The 20,740-nt window shown below is 38.0% G+C and overlaps 3 protein-coding genes across 9 annotated transcripts; 2 read left to right on the forward strand and 1 right to left on the reverse strand.

The window, feature by feature from the left end:
- Positions 1-388: 388 nt before the first annotated feature.
- LOC131302563 (rac-like GTP-binding protein RHO1) lies at positions 389-4,067 on the reverse strand. The gene is made up of 8 exons (XM_058329260.1): positions 3,920-4,067; positions 3,697-3,828; positions 2,551-2,638; positions 2,298-2,407; positions 2,076-2,139; positions 1,161-1,225; positions 957-1,022; positions 389-863 (listed from the first exon to the last, which is right to left on the reverse strand). The coding sequence occupies exons 2-8, from the start codon at positions 3,793-3,795 to the stop codon at positions 762-764; spliced, it is 594 nt and encodes a 197-aa protein (XP_058185243.1). The 5' UTR covers positions 3,796-3,828; positions 3,920-4,067; the 3' UTR covers positions 389-761.
- A 4,809-nt stretch (positions 4,068-8,876) lies between these two features.
- Positions 8,877-16,364, forward strand: LOC131302564 (cell cycle checkpoint protein RAD17). 4 transcript variants are annotated; one of them, XM_058329261.1, is made up of 12 exons: positions 8,877-9,339; positions 10,399-10,456; positions 10,708-10,793; positions 10,870-10,917; positions 11,971-12,027; positions 12,171-12,273; positions 12,416-12,726; positions 12,814-13,168; positions 13,504-13,629; positions 14,884-15,090; positions 15,192-15,268; positions 15,898-16,364. In XM_058329261.1, exons 1-12 carry the CDS (start codon positions 9,127-9,129, stop codon positions 16,129-16,131), a joined length of 1,875 nt encoding a protein of 624 aa, XP_058185244.1. In that variant the 5' UTR covers positions 8,877-9,126; the 3' UTR covers positions 16,132-16,364. The 4 variants fall into 4 exon arrangements, with proteins under 4 accessions (XP_058185244.1, XP_058185247.1, XP_058185246.1 ...); XM_058329264.1 differs by having other exon boundaries at positions 8,878-9,339; positions 15,192-15,252; XM_058329263.1 differs by having other exon boundaries at positions 8,878-9,339; positions 14,884-15,082.
- Positions 16,365-17,271: 907 nt separating this feature from the next.
- LOC131302565 (L10-interacting MYB domain-containing protein-like) lies at positions 17,272-20,199 on the forward strand. 4 transcript variants are annotated; one of them, XM_058329267.1, is made up of 4 exons: positions 17,345-17,389; positions 18,450-18,523; positions 18,658-19,026; positions 19,531-20,199. In XM_058329267.1, exons 3-4 carry the CDS (start codon positions 18,658-18,660, stop codon positions 20,059-20,061), a joined length of 900 nt encoding a protein of 299 aa, XP_058185250.1. In that variant the 5' UTR covers positions 17,345-17,389; positions 18,450-18,523; the 3' UTR covers positions 20,062-20,199. The 4 variants fall into 4 exon arrangements, with proteins under 4 accessions (XP_058185248.1, XP_058185249.1, XP_058185250.1 ...); XM_058329268.1 differs by having other exon boundaries at positions 17,350-17,389; positions 18,450-18,514; XM_058329265.1 differs by lacking the exon at positions 18,450-18,523 and having other exon boundaries at positions 17,272-17,389.
- The last annotated feature ends 541 nt before the right edge of the window (positions 20,200-20,740 follow it).

Genomic DNA, 20,740 nt, shown 5'->3' on the forward strand with positions numbered 1-20,740 from the left:
CTATTGACTAAATGTGACTTTTGGTATTTAGCACTAGTATGTCTATAACTTGAATACAAGACATTTCTCCTAACTGAATGATCTAAATGATAGGTTTAAGAGAAAACGGATCGTCTTTTGCCATTATGGTGAAGACAAGAAATCTAAGGGAAACTAAGCCAAAAAAAAAAAAAAAATGAGTACCGAGAGCCAAAGGGCTTTTAGCAAAGTAGATCTCTCTTTCTGATGGTAAAAATTATAACAGTAAGGAAATAACCATTCTAAAGGTACATTCAGTCCTGCAGGAAATATAGTGTAGCAGCAAATTTGTAATGCAACTGTAGCTTAGGACATTAAAGTCATCACGCAACAATTTCTTGACACAACATATCTTGAACAGCATCACAACTATCAAAAAAATCTATAAATTGATGATGAATATAAAACAATCATTGTAAAGACAATAGTTTCTCGTATCTGGGAAATTCCGGTCCATTAGTAGTACATCAAAACAAATCAAAACCGGGCGGGGAGAATGAGGGGGGTAAAACATAGCGAGGCTCTATGGATATAGAACGAAACAATACAGAATGAAATTTCCACCTCACAGCTTTTAAGAGATCCCAAGAGCTAGGAGTCGAATATCCGCTTGAGTAAAGTCAATAGAGACTACAATCCAGGACCTCTTGCTTCCTGAAAGACAAAGGGAAGGGAAAAAGGATACGAGGGACAAATATGATGAGAAACGGATGAAGAGAGATTATCTCTTCAGACTTCTTGTTTCACAATATGGCGCAAACTTTTTGTGCCTTTCCTTTCTTTTTCTTCTGCTTGGGTGGCTGGAGCACGACTTTGATGGCAGCGTCAAAAACAGCCTTAACGTTCTGCCATAACAAGAATGTTTAGCACAAGACCCGTCATCAGAAAGAAAATGGTCAACAAGAGAGCATACGAATGTTTGAACATAGCACAAATACCTCCTGGGTTTTCGAACTACATTCAATGTAAGCAGGTGCCCCTATCAACTTCCTCAGCTCCTCCCCCTTGAAGCATAAAAAAGCCGCAAAGAGTCAATCCGAAAGCAACGAGGCAGAAGGGGAAAACACATTGGCCAAATAATGTCAAAAAAAGGAAAAGCTTATTTAACAAGCACAAGGAACATGTGAAGGAGTAGTCTTTACTTGAGCAGTTGTAATAGGCACGGCACCGGGATGGTCTATAAAGAATTGCTTGTCATCCCGAAGATCTGAGGCCATTATGTGCAAAATCACAAAAAATAGTAAGATGTGTGCATTGTGGAATAGTATCTATTATAACATGTGCCAAAAAGACGCCTATAAAAAAAACATGTGCCAAAAAGACTTCTCGTAAAAAACTGAATGACAACAGGCAAACAGTCATGACAACAGTATGGGAATTGCATTTGCAAATTTATTTATTACAAATAACTCACATGAAAGAAGAGAAAACGGCATGTACAAACTAAATAGTAAAGCATCATTAGATAACAAATACATCTAGCTCAAACTTCAAGGAGAAGCGAAAAATTCAAAGTAAACAGTTTCAACATGTTTCCTGCCAAAAAACCCTTTTCACATTTTTCCTGCACTGGACCACCGTAAGAATTTATACTTCGGATTGGAGAAAGAAAAAGTTTAGAAAACTTGACCTGATGCTAAGAGATGTGAATCTAAGTATTATACAAATCAGAATGACCATGCACAATGGTGCCAGGGACACCAGTGAAAAATATTTTGCTAGGTGGATTCATGGGTCCTTCAACCAAGCAGGTAGGAGCCAGTTAACTTTTTCAACACACTTAAAAGGTCCAAGAACACTGCGGCATTCTTGGGGGGAAACTGCCAAACCCGTCACAAATTAATCGAAGAAACTAACTCTGCAAACGAACGAAATGTAACAGAGCCATAATAAATCAGGTGGTCGTTTCATAAATTGATTGGGATGAAAGCAGATTGGAATCAACACTCTTTCTCAGATCAAATATAAAAGAGCCAAATTATTTGCGAAATAAAATTTGAATAGCAAATGGTGTTTTTTAAGACATGACAATCAATACAACGTAAGAGAAGACTGACCAAGTTTTGTTCCAACAAGAACTATAGGGATGCCAGGAGCATAATGCTTCAATTCAGGAATCCACTGGAATAAACAAGGTAAAATACAAAACAAAATTTGAGCTATTAATAATTTGTGGCATCACCATATGAGATAATATCTGAGAGAGAGAGAGAGAGAGAGAGAGAGAGAGAGAGAGAGAGAGAGAGAGAGCAGTCCAATCTAAACCATGATGTCCTAACCTTCTTGGAAACATTTTCATAGCTGGCCTTGCTAATGAGAGAGAATGCCAGGATGAAAACATCTGCCCCACGATAACTCAATGGTCTTAATCTATTGTAATCCTCCTGTCCTGTTCCACAGAATGTTTGATGATGTAAAACACACATGACCTCATCATGGGTATAAAAACAAATGGATTACCCTAGCCTATAACATTAATACACTGCCACATGACAGCAAACTACAGCAATAACGAAGGCAGCAATAACTCACCAGCAGTATCCCACAATCCAAGGTTAACAGTAGCTCCATTGACGACCACATTTGCACTGAAATTGTCGAATACAGTTGGTACGTAATCCTGATCCCCATACAAAAACAAAAGCAAATCTCAAGAAGGCTTCAGAAATCAGTGCCAAACATAAATTGAATAATTCCGAGAGAATCACACACCAATCATCATAACCTATGGGAAATACACAAGGCATTACTAAAACAAAAGAATGTCACATATCGACCATGAAAGAAAAGATCCAATGACGATCTCTTATCAGGGTGAGATAAGAAAAGAAATGGTTGTATTTTCTCCCCATCATGTTTGGATGAGTAGGAAAAAACATGTGAAACAGGGATGTGGGTGATATTTTTTTTTTCCCATTTGCATTTTCCTGGGAAATTTTCGTATTTGGAATAAAACACAACCTGACATTTTTGCTTGTCACTGAATCTCACCATTTTTTGCGAGAAAACAAAACTACCCCAACAACAAAGTTTTTTTCCCTCACCACTTCATTTGTTTTCCAAAACGTAAGAAAGGGTTATTTTTCTCGTCACTCGTCAAATCGCACATCAAACCGTCTCTTTATGTCTTTCGCAAAACCATTACGATAAGTCAAAACGAATAAACCAAACAAAACTCTGAAAAATACGGCATTGTATCATTGTTTCCCAGATTGAGAAAGAAACAAACAAGAAACTCAATCAAGCAAGCAATTGTTTAGGAAAACTAAAAAAAGGCTTTAACAAAATAAAGACAAAAAATACTCCCTCCGTCCAAAAAATTAAAAGATAAACAAATACACCCTCCGTCCCACAAAGATTTACAGCCCCTTTGAATGGAGAGATTTCATGAGAAAAGAAAAGAAAGGATTGTGGTCTCATCATCACAAAATGAGAACTCACAAAGTAAATTTTTATCAAGAAAAATTCAAATTTTTATCAACACATTAAAAGAACCCATTGATATTTACTAACTAGCGGCAAAAATATTGAATTTTTTCGACAAACAGTCAAACATTTTGGAGACAAAATTTTGAAAGGAGAACCAAACAAGGGCAATTTTCTTTTTAACTTCTCGTTTTGGGCTTCTCTGTTTGGGGACGGAGGGGAAAAACCAAGAGATACAGGGCGGTGACTCACGGTGGGAAACGTGTTGCTGGTGTAGGATATGAGGAGGCAGGTCTTTCCGACGGCGCCGTCGCCGACCGTGACGCACTTTATGAACCTCGAAGCGCTCATTTTTCTTCACCCCTCAGATCTTCTTCAGAAGACCTGATCGCAAAAAAATCACACCCCCAATCTGTCACTCTCTCCAAGTCACACAAACGTAGAAAAGAACGAGAGAATTCAGAGAAACCCTAACCCTAATTGAGAATAATCGAGTGGCATTGGAGGGAAAAATGCCAGAGCTAAGCCCTAGGGAAGAAATGAATGAGTTGTAGGAGAGAGAGAGAGAGAGAGAGAGAGAGAGAGGGATTATCTTTAGCCGGGAAAGAATGCCGTTGAACCGGACTGTTAGTGGTTATGAAGAGGCCATTTTCGCGGGTTTATCGCAGCTACTGAGATTGGGCCGCTGGTATTTCGGACAAGAAGGCCCAAAAGCCCACATCACTTTCTTTTGTTTTTTGGTTGAGAAATATTATTTCATGTAGCTTCCCGTGAATAGTAGTTTACGGAGGTGAATCGCGTCCGTCTAAAGTGTATCGAACGGCTCAAAATTTAAAAGAACTTTTCGTGCGAAGATTTTTTTTAAAATCCGGACCGTCCAATGCCAAAACAGACGGTTGAGATCGTGCAGCTCTGCAAATTTTTATTCACGGCTCTTCTGTGAATAAACCAATCTCTTTTTGGTTTATTTTTTTCTGGACTTTAATTTTTTTTTTTTGCTCCTCTAGAATTTTACTACTTCGAACAAAAAAGCACTCTTGGTAAAAAAGAAGCTCGTTCCCTAGATAATAAATGAAAACGACTTTTTCAATTGTGAAAATTTTGGTGGGTTTCTTTTTTGATAACTCAGGGGGTTCAGGTCAGCATACACTTATGAAAGTCAGTTGCTAAGTAAAAGGTAGAACCATAAATACCTCGATTAGTCTTTGGGAATTCAATTTCACCGTCAATTTGCGAGAAGTCTGATTAAAGTTGGTAGAAAGCTCTGTATGGATTGACCCTTTAAGATTTTACAGTACTTGTGAGATTTAAAATTTGAGAAATCTTAAGAGAAAGCAAACTACATAAGTTTCAAACCTTGTGATTTTTGGTGGGTTCAATTCACATAAGTGGATCCCCTGTCACGTCCCTATTCCGACTACACTTCTCGTATGCTTCACCACTTAAAATTAATCAGTGCAATGATTTTAGAATATTCTTGTTGTGCTTCCCCAAATGATTTTTCTTTATAGAAATTTATTTTTATTTGTTGGTCAATAACTTTGGATGTGTGGCCAAGATGAACAATAATTTTTTTTAATACAAATACTAAAAAGCAAAAATAAACTGAGAAATAAGCAACAAAGTCTATGAGGAACCAAACCTAGGCTCATCACTTTTGCACTTATTTGGGCCAAGACGTCCTCAAGCATTATACTAAATTTTGTCTGAATTTTTTTTTATTTTTTTGGTATATAATTATCGTGCGTGAATTTTCAACCTCTATTTGCTCCTCTTGTAAATTTTCCAGATAAATAAATAATTGGTTTCCTGTCCTTTTAAAATGAGATTTCAGTCTATCAAGGATGGTTTGAATTATGTATGCACAACTTTATTTGAATGCTTTTTATTTTAGCAATATTGCTTTTTTGAATACGAAAGAGAGGGAGATAACTGTCTTAAAATGAAGTGCAAGAAAAATTGATGAGATTAATTAGGGAAGAAAAATTAGTTCTCCAAAATGGTGAACCTTACTTACATCAAGCTCTAAACAACTAAAATATCAATTGGCGGGATTGGCGAGACTTCCTCAACATAGTTGAGAAGTTCTCATGGCAGTACTTCTCGAAGTTTGGAAGTGAACAAGTACATGATACTACAGTGGGCCCGAATACAATATATGTGATTCCGAGAATGAAAGGTTAGGTGAACATAGTTCAACAATTGCAAATCACCTATCTATCGAAGTAAATATTTTCATTCAAAGCAAACACAAAAATTCTACCACACATCCCGTATCACATAACTACAGAAAAACATTTGTTCCACTATAGAAAACAGATCAACTATTACTGACAATGCAGAGAATGATGATCACTTCGGATATTAGCAGGAAATAATGTAATTATCTCCTCATTTTATCAGTATCTTTCAAGAACATTATGAGGCTTTTCCTACAAACAAACAAATGATACACATGTCAGATGTTGCTTGATTATAGGCATGTAATCGCCGTTTTTGTTTTTCATATGTACCCAAACTCACGAACTTTCTGATTATGAAATTGACAAATGAGAGCCTTGAATATTTTGGGAAGGGCAAGATGCTACATTTCGATGGAGCTAGTACAATCCGCCAGAATATCCTACAGCTAATCGAGTGTTTAAACAGCTTCTTCACTGGATGGTTGGATCCCGATTGGTCAACTCTTTTTGTCCAATCCTTCATTTTCGGACCCAAAGTATCAAGGAGTCATGGAGGACCTCCTTATTGAATTTCTCGACGCCCTTCCGGCATCTTTAAGGCTCTTATTGACAAATTTCATGATCAGGCACTTCCTGATGCCACGGCCTTATCTAAGCCAACTGGGCGGCCTTAAATACTACGCGTGCCTTCACCCTAAGTAAGCCAAAAGATGAAAGAGTAGGGGAGTAAGAAGTTTGCATAGAGAGAAAAAGCTTTCACTCTGAGCTTAGTACAAAGCTTTCAAATGATTTGGGCACATCAGACCCTCACCTATTTATACATCAAGGGAGAAGTCAAGAACATACTCTTGAATTCTCTACAATTATTTACACAAGTTCAGATTTATGTACAACAATCTAGGGAACTCTAGATTGTTCCGGAAAAACCTCTCTGTCAAAATGTTTGAGTCGTGACACTGAATTTGGGTACGTATTACGTAAGTGAATTATACTTCGTATCGTATGTAATCATCTCTAAAGGATGAATCCTATTAAACGATGGAAGCAATTGACTCATAAGTGGAGGACCGTTCTCTAAATTTCTTTCTTTTCTATTTCCTTCTACAGAAAAAAGATACTTTCATTCACAATTTCACACAATTCCAACCAAACCCTAAATCTATCTATGTCAAACTTGCTCGATATGTTCAATTCGAACTCGCTCCATGTGCTGAATACCTTATAATGCAATTGCATTCTCTTGCCTAATTGCTGTTATTAAATTCTTAACCTACTTTATTTCAATATTTTTTTTACCGTAGGTCCGAAACTCACTCTTGAAATACTTTTTCCCTTTCTTTTGCAGTCTTTATGCATTATTGGAGTTGAGAATCCTGATTAACAACCTACTAACCTAGCATTGGTGGTTGGGTTCATTTTTATCTTTAAGAAGTTTGTACTTGGACCCTCTACTATCTACACGACTTTGCGGTATATTTCAACGACTTTGCGGTCTATCATTATACTCCTGGGAGATACCAATTGTGACACGAGGTAAATATTACGTACAGTGATATCATGCAGGGACATACGGTACATTGCCCGATATCAGTGTATCTTGTCTTGGTTAAGGTTTATTAGAGGTGAAATATTTATACAATACTCTGGGAGTACCGTCACGTGATACTCCTTACCACTTTACAACCACCCACACATTCCTGTAGAGTCTATCCCTAAGTAAAGTGGTCCGGAGTATTACTTAGCGGTACTCTCAGACTATTAAATAATTACTATTATTAGAGTTTTTTTTTGTTTGATCCGTATTATTAGAGTTTTTTTTTTGATCCGCGCATTATTAGAGTTTGATGGGCTAAAAATTATGCAGTTTTGTTTGGATTATAACTACGGGCAGGCATGAGGATCACTCTAAATATTGTATTGATGATTGTTATCTAAAAACGTCTTTAAATAAGTTAAACGAGAGGCTAAACCGGCCACCACAAACACTTCAAAACACAACTCGATTTGTTTTTCACATCGGTGAAAGTGGATAAAACTCCAGTTTATGAGCTGTTAAGTAATACTACCATGAGCCCTATTTGGCCTGATTTTTTACGAGTGTTTTTTGGCATGATAGTATTTTGGTTGTTTTTCTTAATTTTTGTAGGATTCGAGTCAAATATTTACATCCAATTTTTTGGGGTCTTTTTGTCATCTTTTTATGAAGTTTTAAAATTTTTTTTTTTTCAATTCCTCTCATTGTAACAAAATTATGATGTAAAATTTCTTTCTGAATCCTGTAAAAAGTAAAAAAAAAACCCATCCAAAATCAACCTTTACAAGTAATTGAAACTGTTCACTTTTTAGATCTCGTCAAAAACATCATACATGTAAAGAATCAAGTAGATCAGGCACCGTTTGAACTGAATTCAAAATGTTTTAATCTTGTAATTAAAAAGTTGTGCGACATCGGATTGCAACTCATTTTATTGGAAGTTTAACGCGTTTAAATATACTATCAAACGGTATCAGATCGACGTGATTTTCAACATGACTGGTGTTATTGACAACCTCTAAAAAGTGAACGGTTACGACCATTGTTATGGGCCCAAGGAAGGTGTCGAAACTACACAACGGATTGGAGGGGAAGAAACTGGACTAGAGCCGAGTCCGTACCTTATAGCCGGATCCGGATCGTTTATGAGAATTCCCCTTGTGAGGATCGTGTGAGGATTTTCATAGGATCCGGACCGTCAATCCCGATAATTAATGGTCTAAATATGTTTATTATTTTTTACCGATAATCTCAACGCCTAGATGAAAATCCTCAAACGATCCTCTCGCAGTCTCACTAGGAGGATCCTCATAAAGGATCCGGATCCGGTCCATCCCTCCCCCGGAGGGAGGGGGGCTGCTGCACCCCATTTTGGGGCCCACCCCGGTCTTGCTCCGATAATTTGAATCGTTCACTTTGTAGAGCTCATCGAGTAGAACAACTGTACAAAAAATCAGCTTAATTGGATATCATTAAGTACCTGATCAGAACCTTTTTATCTTAAAAATAATGGATCAGAAACACTGGATCAAATCCACTCTAACCCATGGACTGAGAGTTATATGAGCTCTGATCAGGTACTTAATGATATTCAATTAAGCTGATTTTTTGCATAGTTGTTCTACTGGACGAGCTTTACAAAGTAAACGATTCAAATCATTAGAGCAAGACCGGGATGGGCCCCAAAATTGGGCCGCGTCCCCCAACCCCCCCAGAGAACCCCACATTCCTCTGTAAACCATCATTTTCCCTCCATCTTGTACCCTACTCTATTCTCGTCTCCCCAAAACACCCGCCTTTTTCTACTCTTTCAGTTCAGGTTGGGGCTTCGACGAAGCTCTCGCTTTGCTGCTTAGGGCTTCGTCGGGTGTTGCTTTTTTTTTCTTTTTTCCGGATGATTATGGACGAGAAACTAGGTGCTTAACTTAACCCTATAACAACTAGGTGTTCTTGCATCGACGGTCGATGGGGAAGAGGAAGACGAAGGTTGTCGTATCGTCATCAGACGACGACGACGATAAAACCTTCTCGTTGCGTTCGAAGACGACGAGCAATCCGAAGTTGAAATCGAGACCATCGTCAGTTCCTCGGGCAAACAGTAGAAGAACGGCTACTAAGAAGGCACGCCTCTCGGATTCTCGTGCTGTTTCGTGTAAAGAATCCAGTGGCTTTGATGAGGTAGAATTGGAGTTGGGTTGCGTTTCGGAAGTTTTTCAGTTTTAAGGTTTTATTTGGTTGTGTATTTGTTACGAGTTCCTTTTTTTTTTGGCAATGAAGAGTGTCTCGTTGAATTGGACTAATCACTCCAGCCCCTCCCACAGCCCTCTCTACGCGTTTGCGTGAGGTGGGGCTACGGTAGCCCCAAGGACAAATCGCTGTTGAGGGGAATTTACCCTGCGACCTTGGGGTGGTAAATCCCGCCGAGGCAAGTCGATTAACCACACCCCTTGGGGTTTTGCTGCGAGTTCTTTGTTTTGATGAATAATTAATTTGTAGCTGTTTGAAAGATTTTGGATTCGTTTGGCATTATGGAATTGATATAAGAAGCGCAAGCTTTATTAGGGTCCTGAAGCACGAGGAGATAATACTTGTTGCTGTCTGTTTGTGGACTTTTGTCGCTCTCCATGGCGCTTTTAGTCTAATAAATTTCATGTTACCTCAATTCAAACTTGCTTGATATGTTCAATTACGACTCCATGGTGATTTCGGACTTATAGGTTTCATGTTACCTCAATTCGAACTTGCTTGATATGTTGAATTACGACCTTATAATGCAATTGCATTCTCTAGGCCAACTGCTGTTATTAAATTCAGAACCTATTTTATTTCAATTTTTGTACTGACACAGGCACAGATCTGATGCTCCGAAACTCACTCTTGTATTAATGATTTCTTCCTACCCCGAAACAGTTACTTTGCTGTCTGTTTTTCTTCTTCTCAAAATCTTTGCACAGTAGATGATTACATGACGGCGCAAATCCATTAGGACTCTATTGATCTTTGCTGAGCTTTAATTCACCGTTTTGAGGGTAAGCTTGATGTGAGCTCTGGTATATTAGTCTTGGAGGGAAAGCTTTTGCATTACAGCAGATGTCGATGTGGAGTCTGAATGATGACCATATTTTCTAGTCGTTTTTTTTTTTTTTTCCCCGCGGGCTGGGAAAAGTTGCATCAACGTTTTCTTGTCATGGTTGCTTAGGTACAGAGAAATCTGAAATTTGTTGTTTTCTCCTGCAGATCAAGCTGTTCTGTGAGGATTTCGATGAAGGCTTCAATGGTTTTAGGATGTCTACTGGTATGAGATCATTAGGTTTCCCTATAGGATACATTGCAAATTTGCTATTTGTGGGGACTTCTTTCTTTTTCGTTTCTTGTTGGCCAATGGTCACTATGTTCTTGATATGACTTAACCAAATTTACCATCTTTGGCTATCATTCTCTGCACTTCTTGTTTTGATTGTGGGTAATCTTCCTTCTGCCTTCTGCTATCATATGTTTTCATGTTTGACCACTCCACTCCTGAGGTGATATTACAATTGAAATCAGGTTCTGGAAGGAGCAACGGGAAGGACCTATGGGTTGATAAATACAAGCCTGGTTCCTTGGAGGAGCTTGCTGTTCACAAAAAGAAGGTAAAGTTAGTTTGCTTTCATTCACAGTTATGAACTATGCAGTGCAATGATATTTCCCTGGTTCTTGTATGCGCAGGTTGAAGAAGTTAAAATGTGGTTTGAGAAAAGATTGAAAAGGCAAAAGGTACAATAAACATGATTGTTAGGAAATTTTTATTTTTCCGGAAGCAATGATGTATCACATTCTAAGTATCTGTTGGATCCATTAACCGCAAACCAATTGATGTTCTAATTTCATTCTGGTGGTAATGAAATTTCTCCTGCATAGAACTCTAGCTCTTTGTTTGCCTGTTCTTTTGAATTGTCGTTGTTTAGGCATATTACATGGGAAGTCCTTGTGATTGTAGAACTCTTCCAGTATTGGCAGCTTGCCTTTTAGTGCTTGTTGCAGCCACAATGACAATGTTGGGACATTTCTGTCTAATTTTGATGGGTTGGCTGGGACTGGATCCATGTCGCAGTCTTACACTTCAAACACTTAGCATAGCAAATTATTTTTGTTGTATGAAATGACTAGATTTTTCTGTTTCTTGTTTGTTGCTCCGAACTGCTCATTGATGGAATAACTGAAACCGATGGAAAGAACATGTGGTCAAGCTTTAGAATGCCACTGTTTAAGAAAAGACTTCCTGAAATCCCTTGTTAAGAAGATGAGCAGCTTATTATTTTTTTGTGTCCTGATTGCTCCTTCTAATTTATCAGAGTATGATGACTTCTTGCCTTGTCATCCCAGCGGTACTCTGTATTTGTATATTTTCTAACCTTAGAGACTTCGAGTCTGGGACTTAAGTTTCTTGTTTTCATGAGAGCAAGGGAGTGGAAGGTTATCTGACTTGCGTAAAAATGAATAGGAAAAAAAGGAGTAGCTGGCCCTTGTGCCAACCTGGCCTGGAAAAATCGTTGTTTATTCCTTGACTTATCACAGCGAAATGCGGTTATTTTTGAGGTCTGTTCACTCAATTTCTACTTTGATTCCACCCTATAATTTCATATTCATGTGAGCAACTTTATACACTGAGTGCTTGAATCGCGATGGGTAAAAATGGAATTTGGAAATACATGGGAAATATAAAGATCTCTATGACACAGAAGTGAATTTTATGGTCTTGTAATGGTCCTTTAGCGTTCTATTTTCTTTGGTTTGTGCAAACTCAACCCGTTTCTTTGTTAATTGCAGGAGGAATTATTTAATAATGTCCTTGTCATCACTGGACAAGCTGGAGTTGGAAAATCTGTATGTTGTCACTATTAGTCCTCCATAGGTTTAGCATTTTGATCCTGTCATTTAAATTTAGGCAAAAAATACCTCTTTTTTACCCTAAGTTCTATGCTATAGGACTGAATAACATTCAACTTTGTTGTTTTCTCGTCTTGTAGGCGACTGTACATGTGATTGCATCTCATCTCAGAGCCACAGTATGTGAGTGGAACACACCTACTCCAACAATTTGGCAGGAACATTTGCATAACTCCAATTTAGGTACGTCGTATAACTTTATAATCAGCAATATTGTTTTCTTGTGACCATGCAAAGTATAGAGACATATTTTCATCAGCGTGGAGAACGCAAACCACTAGCAGTTTAATATTTCCTCATTGTATGCCTGTGTCCATGTTACTAGGAGTACGATACATGTCAAAGTTGGATGAGTTTGAAAATTTTGTTGAGAGGACAAGGAAGTATGGATTAATTCCCTCATCATTTAGCGGACAATCACAAGCTTCAGTGATACTCGTAATTGATGATCTTCCTGTGGCAAATGGTAGAGTCGCGTTTGAAAAACTAAACAAGTGTTTGCATCTTCTTGTGCAATCTGCTTTAGTTCCGACAGTCATATTGATAACTGACTGTGGTGAGGCCGACTCTTCAGACAATAACCCACAGAGCTGGGAAGAACTTCAGTCATCTCTTCAGAGAGCTGGTGCTTGTAAGGTTGCACTTTTTAGTCCACTTAATTTATACTTGATGCAAGTCATTTACTGAATGCTTATTTTCAATTTACTTAGGGAAATCTTTCAGGTGGCTTTCAATCCTATTACAGTAAACTCCATCAAGAAGACACTTTCTAGAATATGCAGAGAAGAGCACTTGAATGTGGATGGTGAACAAATAGATCTAATAGCAAAAGCCAGTGGAGGTGATATTAGACATGCAATCACGACTTTACAGTACTTCTGTATGAAACCACACCCAAGGCTCTCTTTATCTTCTTCCAATGGTACTCCCACTTATTCAAAAGAACGATCAGATGATATGAGTTGTCTGGACGATAGATTTTCTTTACCATTTGGCAGAGATGAAACTCTCTCTCTGTTTCATGCCCTGGGAAAATTTCTTCACAACAAAAGAGAGACAGAAAATTCTATTTCATTTGGTAAGTTCTAATGAGATTTATCATTTATGTAAGCTAAAGATTGTACATGATAAAACAATTCAATGTTGAGGGATTATGCCATTCTTATTTCAGGACAGTTTGAATATGATATTTCTTGCCTGTGGTTGAGGTACCACTACAGGATATCCAAAATACCTACCTACACACGAACACACATACACTGTGTTATCACACTGGAAATACAGATGTGGCTCTCTTTTAATTAAATGCTGATTCCCAGGACAGGAGTTTTATGTGCAATGTTTCTGTTCTGTATTGACTTTTTGGTATCTCCTCTTGCTTTAATATTTTTAGTTGATATTATTCTGATGCAGAGCAAGGTGGATTTCTTGTGAAGGAGAGATTTGCCAGACTTCCGGTGAAAATGGATGCTCCAGAAAAGGTTCTTTGCAAAGCACATGGTCAAGCAAGGCCTGTCACTGACTTTCTGCACGAAAATGGTAATATTTCATACGAAATTGATCTTCTGCGTGCACTTTGACTGTACCGTCCCTAGAAAAGTGGTGACAAACTTCATGGTTGCAGATATTCTAACATTATAGAATTTGTTTTTCTTTTGTCTATCCTATATAAATGCATTCCTGGTGGGAAGCCCATGAGGTTGACAGGAGTGTTTATACTCTCTCTCTCTCTCTCTCTCTCTCTCTCTCTCTCATACACACACACGCACATTGTGTTTGTGCGCACGTGTTTGGAGTGTGTTGCAACTGTCATGGGAGGCGAGCTTTATCTTGTCTTTAGATTTTAAATCCATTGTGTTCATGCCCAATTATATTAATAGTGTTTGATCCATTTGTATGGTTAGTTTTTACATGTTTATGCTTCCTTCAGGCTTCCACAAAAACCCAAAACTTGTTTACCTAGCTAGCATTTATTTTGCTGTATTGTATATGTATGGAAGTGATCGTTGATTGGGCGATCCCCATGTCGGACATCACATTGACAACTCAAGTTCATACGGTCTCATGCCAAGTAGTGTTGCTGGTTGCTATATTTTGTAGATGATTTGATAAATTGTGAACTTGGTAGACTTGCCTCGTTGCAAAGCTGAGAAATGATGTCTTTTAGTAATGTTTATCTTAGAAGGTCTGCTCTTTAATGTTGCATGCCTGATGTTTTTGAATGATTTGAATTGAAAATATACAAAGTCAATGGTGCACTTCTCTTTGCATCAAGTTTCTCTATGCTTTCTTATTCAATTTTGCATCTTTTGTTTCCCTGCCAAGCTTTTCCCCCAACCCTTAGGTGTGTTTGGTCAATTTACTTTTCGTTACCATTTTCCTTTCCTTTGGCAAGTCCGTCTACAGATCCATGATCCAAACATAGCCTTAACAATGTGATATAGTATGTTGAAATTACCAAAGGAATCCTCACTCATTTATAGTTTCCCAAGGGCCTTCCTCCTAGTATAGGAAAATCCTGTGGTGGTATTGGAAGTTTCCCTAGGGGGCCTTCCTAACAGTATAAGAAAATCCTGTGGTGGTATTGGAAGGTCCGGAAATAGCAGATGAGAAGTAGAAGGAATGCAGATGGGAAACAGATAGTTCCTTTTTTGACAAAACAGAAATATAATCCCAAGTAAAATTGGGTGTAAGGTCGTGCATGAGATATAGCTGGTACTCTTTCGCTGTGATTAAATTGTTAAACCAGCTTCGAACAGTTTTCCGTGGCACTCATGTTCCACTTTCTTGTAGTTTTAGATTTCCTGAGTGAGGAAGCAATAGATGATGCTTGTGTAGTGACTTCATACCTTAGTGATGCCGACTTCCTTCTTGCTTCACTAAGTGGAATGATAACCAGAAATTACGAGGCAGAGAATGTTATACAATCTGCTGCTGCTTCAGTCGCTGTCCGAGGGGTGCTATTTGGAAATTTTCATCCGTTGTCTTCCAGGTACTTTTGTATGTATTGCTTCTTTCTTCTTTGATTATGTTATTATCAATGATTGCTGCAAGCTCCAACAATGACTTCTATAATAATTGTGAATTCCTGTGACAATCAGGTGGCATACCATTCGACGTCCAAGTCTCTGGCAGGTTGAGCAATCATTACGTTACAATAAGGTCTGTTGTAATCGAGGTGCATTTTCCCAATTCTAAGTTGGAAAACTGAGCATTCCAGACGTGGGACTGTGAGGAAACATTTCTTCCATGGGTCTGGAAGACCACGTCGGCAGTGTCCCCAACCAATAGGGGTGCAGCAATTTGAGAAAGTACCATGATTCTTGAAATATAGTTAGAAAAGTTGTTAGTTGTGAGTCATACCACATACATTCTGCATCTCTATTAGTTGTGTACATGCCACATCAGCATGCTGACCTGGTGTTCTGGACCTACTGTCTTCTTTTATATTAATTTTTGTTGAGTTGGTAAGAAACGGTTTCAATGTGACTTCTAGATCTGGGACTCCAGAAGGTTACTTAGATACTATTGGCCTTATGGTTTTGTGCTTCTCGGAGCTACTTATCTGCTGTTCTTGTAATTACTAGCAAAAGCATACTTCGGTCTCCATTTTCACAGCTTCATTTTCGCATCAAAAAAGAAAAGGGGTAGAACCGTAGAAGTTCAATCTGTTCCTTTCTGGGCAGTGGTAGTTATGTCCAGGCAAACCAGTCTTCGTGGTTTCTAGGTTGCAAAATCAATAGAAGTGAAAAAAATTCTGGTATTTACTACCTAATGTTGGGCATTTGTCTTGTTATTTGATTTCAGTTGGAGACGGTAAGGCAGAGATGCATAGGGTATGACGGCATGTGCTTATCTGACTTTTCGGTTGTGGCTACTGAGTTTAAACCTGCCCTTAAATGGCTTGGATTTAGAGGATCTGAAGGTCTTGAATCTCGAAACCTATCCGAAAAGGATATCATGTTGGATGATGAAAGTGTTGATGGCACTAGTTTTGAAGACAAAGATGATACCAGCGACGACGAAATAGAAGATTGGTAAGGCAGAGGAAATCATATATGAAAAGAGGCCCGCGATGCGGTTTTGAGTTTGTAAATTTTGTAAATGGGTTAAATTTATCGGCTTTCCAAATTCCATTCCACCTCTTTTCCATTTTAGATTGTTAGGAATTTCCTATTTCAATGCAATTAAATTGTTGGAACAGTTGCATATTTGTTGGGTTTTGGGAATGGAAAGCTTGTGAGCCAGGGCTAACCATTGGGCCATATCTACCATTGGGTCGGGTTAAAGATATATTATTGAGTGGTTTGTGTGGCCCAATCTGTGTTTAGGAGGTGTAAAGTGTGGGTAATCATTCCATGGCGATGGGTTTGACGTGCCGGTACTTCAAATTCTTTTCTGTTACTCATTAGACTTGCGAACCTAGAGTATATCATGATTTTATATATAAATTTGAACATGTATTTATATAACTTGTGTATGTATAACTTACATATCTACGTAATAAATTTATGTTACTTGTATGTTTTTATCAGGTTATATAATCATGAAATTGTTTTGATCGGCTAAGCATGAATTTATTTATGGACATAATAAAACTTTTATTTGTAGCTCTAGACCTGTATGAGAGCATAAATAACGGATCAATATAGCTCGTTAAAATTCATGAACAAGCTCTAGTTTGGCTTAAATCTAGACAAGCTCAGCTTGAGCTCGGCACATAAAGTCAAATTTTCATTGAATTCGAGGTCTAGCTTTTAAGGTCCCGTTCCGTTAAGAGAAATAAGTACTTATTTGAAAAAGCTGAATGAAAATAAGTACCTGTGAGAGAATGAATTGTCTTGTAAAACAATGAATAAGTACTTCAGTTCGCAAAATAAGAACTAAAAAATAATGCATTTCTTTCAAGAAAAAATTTAAATTTTTTTCATAAATTAAAAGAACTCGTCGATATTTAGTGATTTGTTGAAAAAAATTTGAATTTTTCTTGCAAAAATTGTATTATTTTTACGTTTTCATTTTACGGGCCGAACAAACATTATGGAACGAAGAACATTATGGAACGAAGAGAATAAAATCTTTAGCGAAATGAGGCCTAAACATTCTAATGTTCGGTTTGATTCGATAAATCTCGTTTGCGGTGTGGGTGGGGAAAGGAGGGATGCCAAGTTACAGGGGTCTAGTGAGAATTAGTTTTTATAAGCGGTTGTAGCAAACACGCGTTTGTAACCTTTTAGTTTTCTTCGTACGCTACGAGGCACTGAGCTGGAGGAGAGAGAGTGAGAGAGACTTCTCAGAGGTGAATTTGTTTCCCGTCAATCTGCTTCTCTTCCTTAATTCCAAGTAACGTTTTCCCTATTTCTCTTACGATCTACTCTCATTTTAGGGTTTTGAAACTGGATAGCTTTGACAAGTGTTTTTGTGGCATTTTGAGTTTATGTGTTTCGTTGTCAATTTTAGCTCGCTGAATTTTTTTTTTGGGTTGCAATCGCCATAACAAAATTAGGGTCTGATCTGTGAATATCGGTCTATATCCAGCTGTGAATAAACTGTGCAAGCAATCTCGATGCAATTGCTGATGCAGAGTTTTTCACTAATTTAATCTCAATTATTTATCTGGGGTGATTTGCTTAGGTTAATTGGTTTTGAATCTCTGATTTGAATGCTAGGGCTTTAGAAATTTTCACAATTGTCCTTTTGGGTGTTTTGGAGCTACTATCACAATAGGGTGAACCCATGCATAGTAGCTGCATAGCAACGAATAATTTTCATAGTAAGGGTAATTCTAACAACTGTTTACCGGGCGGCAGCTAATGCGCAAGTTATGCCAACAAGTTAAGAACTTAAATACGTATTCCGCTAGAGTGCCTAGTGGGTTGCATTTTGTGTAAAGTTTCGACAATTACAGAAATATCTGATGGCCCAGGGGTTGGTTCTCGAAATCCCTTGTCATCAAGAAGAGTTCTGTTCCTGGTCCATGAGAATGACTGGATTTTTCTAGTGTCCCAAAAAAGAAAATATAATATAATATATAAGGTTTGGGGTTTCGATTTCTTGGAGTTCATGTTATTCTCTTTAGCGACTTTGGATGTAACTTGATTAGCCTATACATATGGCCCTTGTTTATATGGACCTTCGTTCTCTTGTTGGCATAGCTATATCATTGGTCAAACTTAAAGCAATCGTGTTTTTTCTTGTTCTATGAATCCATGTCCTTTCTCGGTTTATTTCTTGTCCTTTGGTAACTTTTACCTGAATGGAAACAATAATTTGGAACTTCTGTAATTTGGAACTTCCGTGATTGTATGGACTGATTCTGCATTGCTTTGCATGGGACTTGTGAAATCCGTGTGAATCAGGCTAATCAACAAAGGCCACATACAAGGCTAAATATTGTGGGTGATCGATAGCTTGATAGTACCATGTGGGATGGGTGAAAAGAAATGCTCTGTTATTTCGTTACGGATTATTTCCTTTTAACTTTTTCCCATCCCTGAATTCTTGCTTGTTTGACGGGTATTGTGAGCTTTGCATTCCTTTCTTATTAGATTTTTGGTAAATGTATAGATGGCTACACGGTCAACCCGGTTGAGGAAACTACCTCCCAGGCAACAGCCAGAACAGCAGTCACCACAGTCAAGGGCAAAGTGGACAACACCCTTGACTCAGATTCTTGTGGACTTGATGGTTGACGAGGTTCACAAGGGAAATAAGAAAAAGTATTCTTTTGGGAAGAAAGCATGGAAGTCTATAACGGATGAATTTTACGAGAAAACAGGTCTTAAATGGGATAAAGAGCAACTGAAGAACCGATATGCTGTCTTAAAGAAACAGTATACTATCGCAAAGTTGCTTCTTGAGCAAAGCGATTTCAAATGGGATGAAACCACTGGCACCATCACGGCTGCAGATGAAGCCTGGGACAGAATTATTAAGGTTTGTTCCTTCCTTACCTGTTGTTTATAGGCCATATGAAACAATACTGTAACTGTTTGAGTAAGAGGAACTTTATTCCCTTCTAACATGGCTGCAGTATTATTGTGGCTGGTGGCAGGATAATTTTCTTAGTCATGGCATCTATCTCTAAGGTTTCCTTAAGAGGGTGGGTCTTTTAGGTATTGTTTTTAGTTTTCCTCTTTTGTACTCGGTTTTCATTTTTCTTTTTCCGGAAAATATAAACAGTGACAAATTCAACCGCATGCGTCGTTTTCATATTGCTTTTGTATTTGTGAATTGTTCGGAGACAAGTTTCTGAGAAGTGGGTTGTCTCGGAAAATTTTGTTGATAGCAGTTTGTGGAAACAGTTCGCCAAACAATTTTATGATGCTCTCCAGAAAATGAAAGCAGGAGACGTTATGCGTTTCCTCCATTTAGGACGACTATGGGTTTTCTTTTTTGTAAAGTATCTGACACCAACTACCTTTGGTTTTTGCCTATCAGGAACATCCTGATGCAGAGACCATGAGAAATGCTGGTTGCCCAATTTACAAACAGCTATGCACAATATTTGCGGAACGAAGTACAAATGGGCAATTTAATGGTTCAGCTGAAAATGAGCTTCCCTGTCCACAACCTTTGAGCGTGTTCAAGGAGGAGCAGCCAACATCAGAGGATGAGGATGAGGCCAACACTGAAGATGAGCAGTATAAATTGCAATCGACCAACCCCTCGTCTAGTGTCGGTCGCAAGAGAGGGCGTAAGGGGATTGATGATGTCATCGCGAACGCTATACTGGAGATGGCAGCAGCTTCAAAGCTGAAGGCAGCAGCAATAAAGCAGTTTAACGACAGATTTTCCATATCAGATTGTGTCCGATTATTGGATCAAATGCAAGGTGTTGATGACCATGTCTATTATTCTGCTCTGGATCTGTTCAACAACCCGAATGCGAGGGAAACATTTTTATCGCTCAAAGTTGAGAAGCGATTGACTTGGTTGTACGGCAAGTGTTCTGCCCTACCTAATTCATAGGTTGACGAACGGAGCCGTGATGTAATTTGCTTAGGTTTATTAGGTTTGTGTTATGTAAATGGGATTGTGATTGTGGAGAAGCTTTGTGTACATTCTAGCCTATTTATTTATATACAATGATATGTTTAGATTTTCTCACCATCTTCTTTTATATTCACGAGCACATAAGTATCCAGAATATAACAAATGATGATGCGAACATGTGAGGTGTGGAATTCATTTGCTACAGATATTATGTGAAAACAAGGATGGAATCGGGATTTTACCATAGCAGTGGTGAAATGTATACTAAAAAAATGAAAAGATGCATTACAATATTAATAGTTACCTGCTCCAGAAAAAATTAAAATAACCCATCAAAAACTATAGTGAATGATGTTTGACATTTGCACATGGAGTACGAAAAAAGACTAATTTTAATTTTGGGTATCGATAATGACACTTCCCAAATTTATGTCACTCCCAAGATCCTTAGATGAATTTCCCAAATTGATAACCGCATCCTTTTGGGAGTGACATTATAAATTTGGGGAGTGGACATATTATAATTAAATTCCCTTAATTTTTTAGGTTAAGTTATTTTAGGGTTAGAGTGTAGAGTTTTTTTTTCTTAATTACACATCATCATTTATATTATTTCACTCTGGCCAATTGAATTTAGTTTTGAAATATTTTTTTG

This window comes from Rhododendron vialii, chromosome 10a (assembly GCF_030253575.1).
Source record: "Rhododendron vialii isolate Sample 1 chromosome 10a, ASM3025357v1".
Classification (NCBI taxonomy): domain Eukaryota; kingdom Viridiplantae; phylum Streptophyta; class Magnoliopsida; order Ericales; family Ericaceae; genus Rhododendron; species Rhododendron vialii.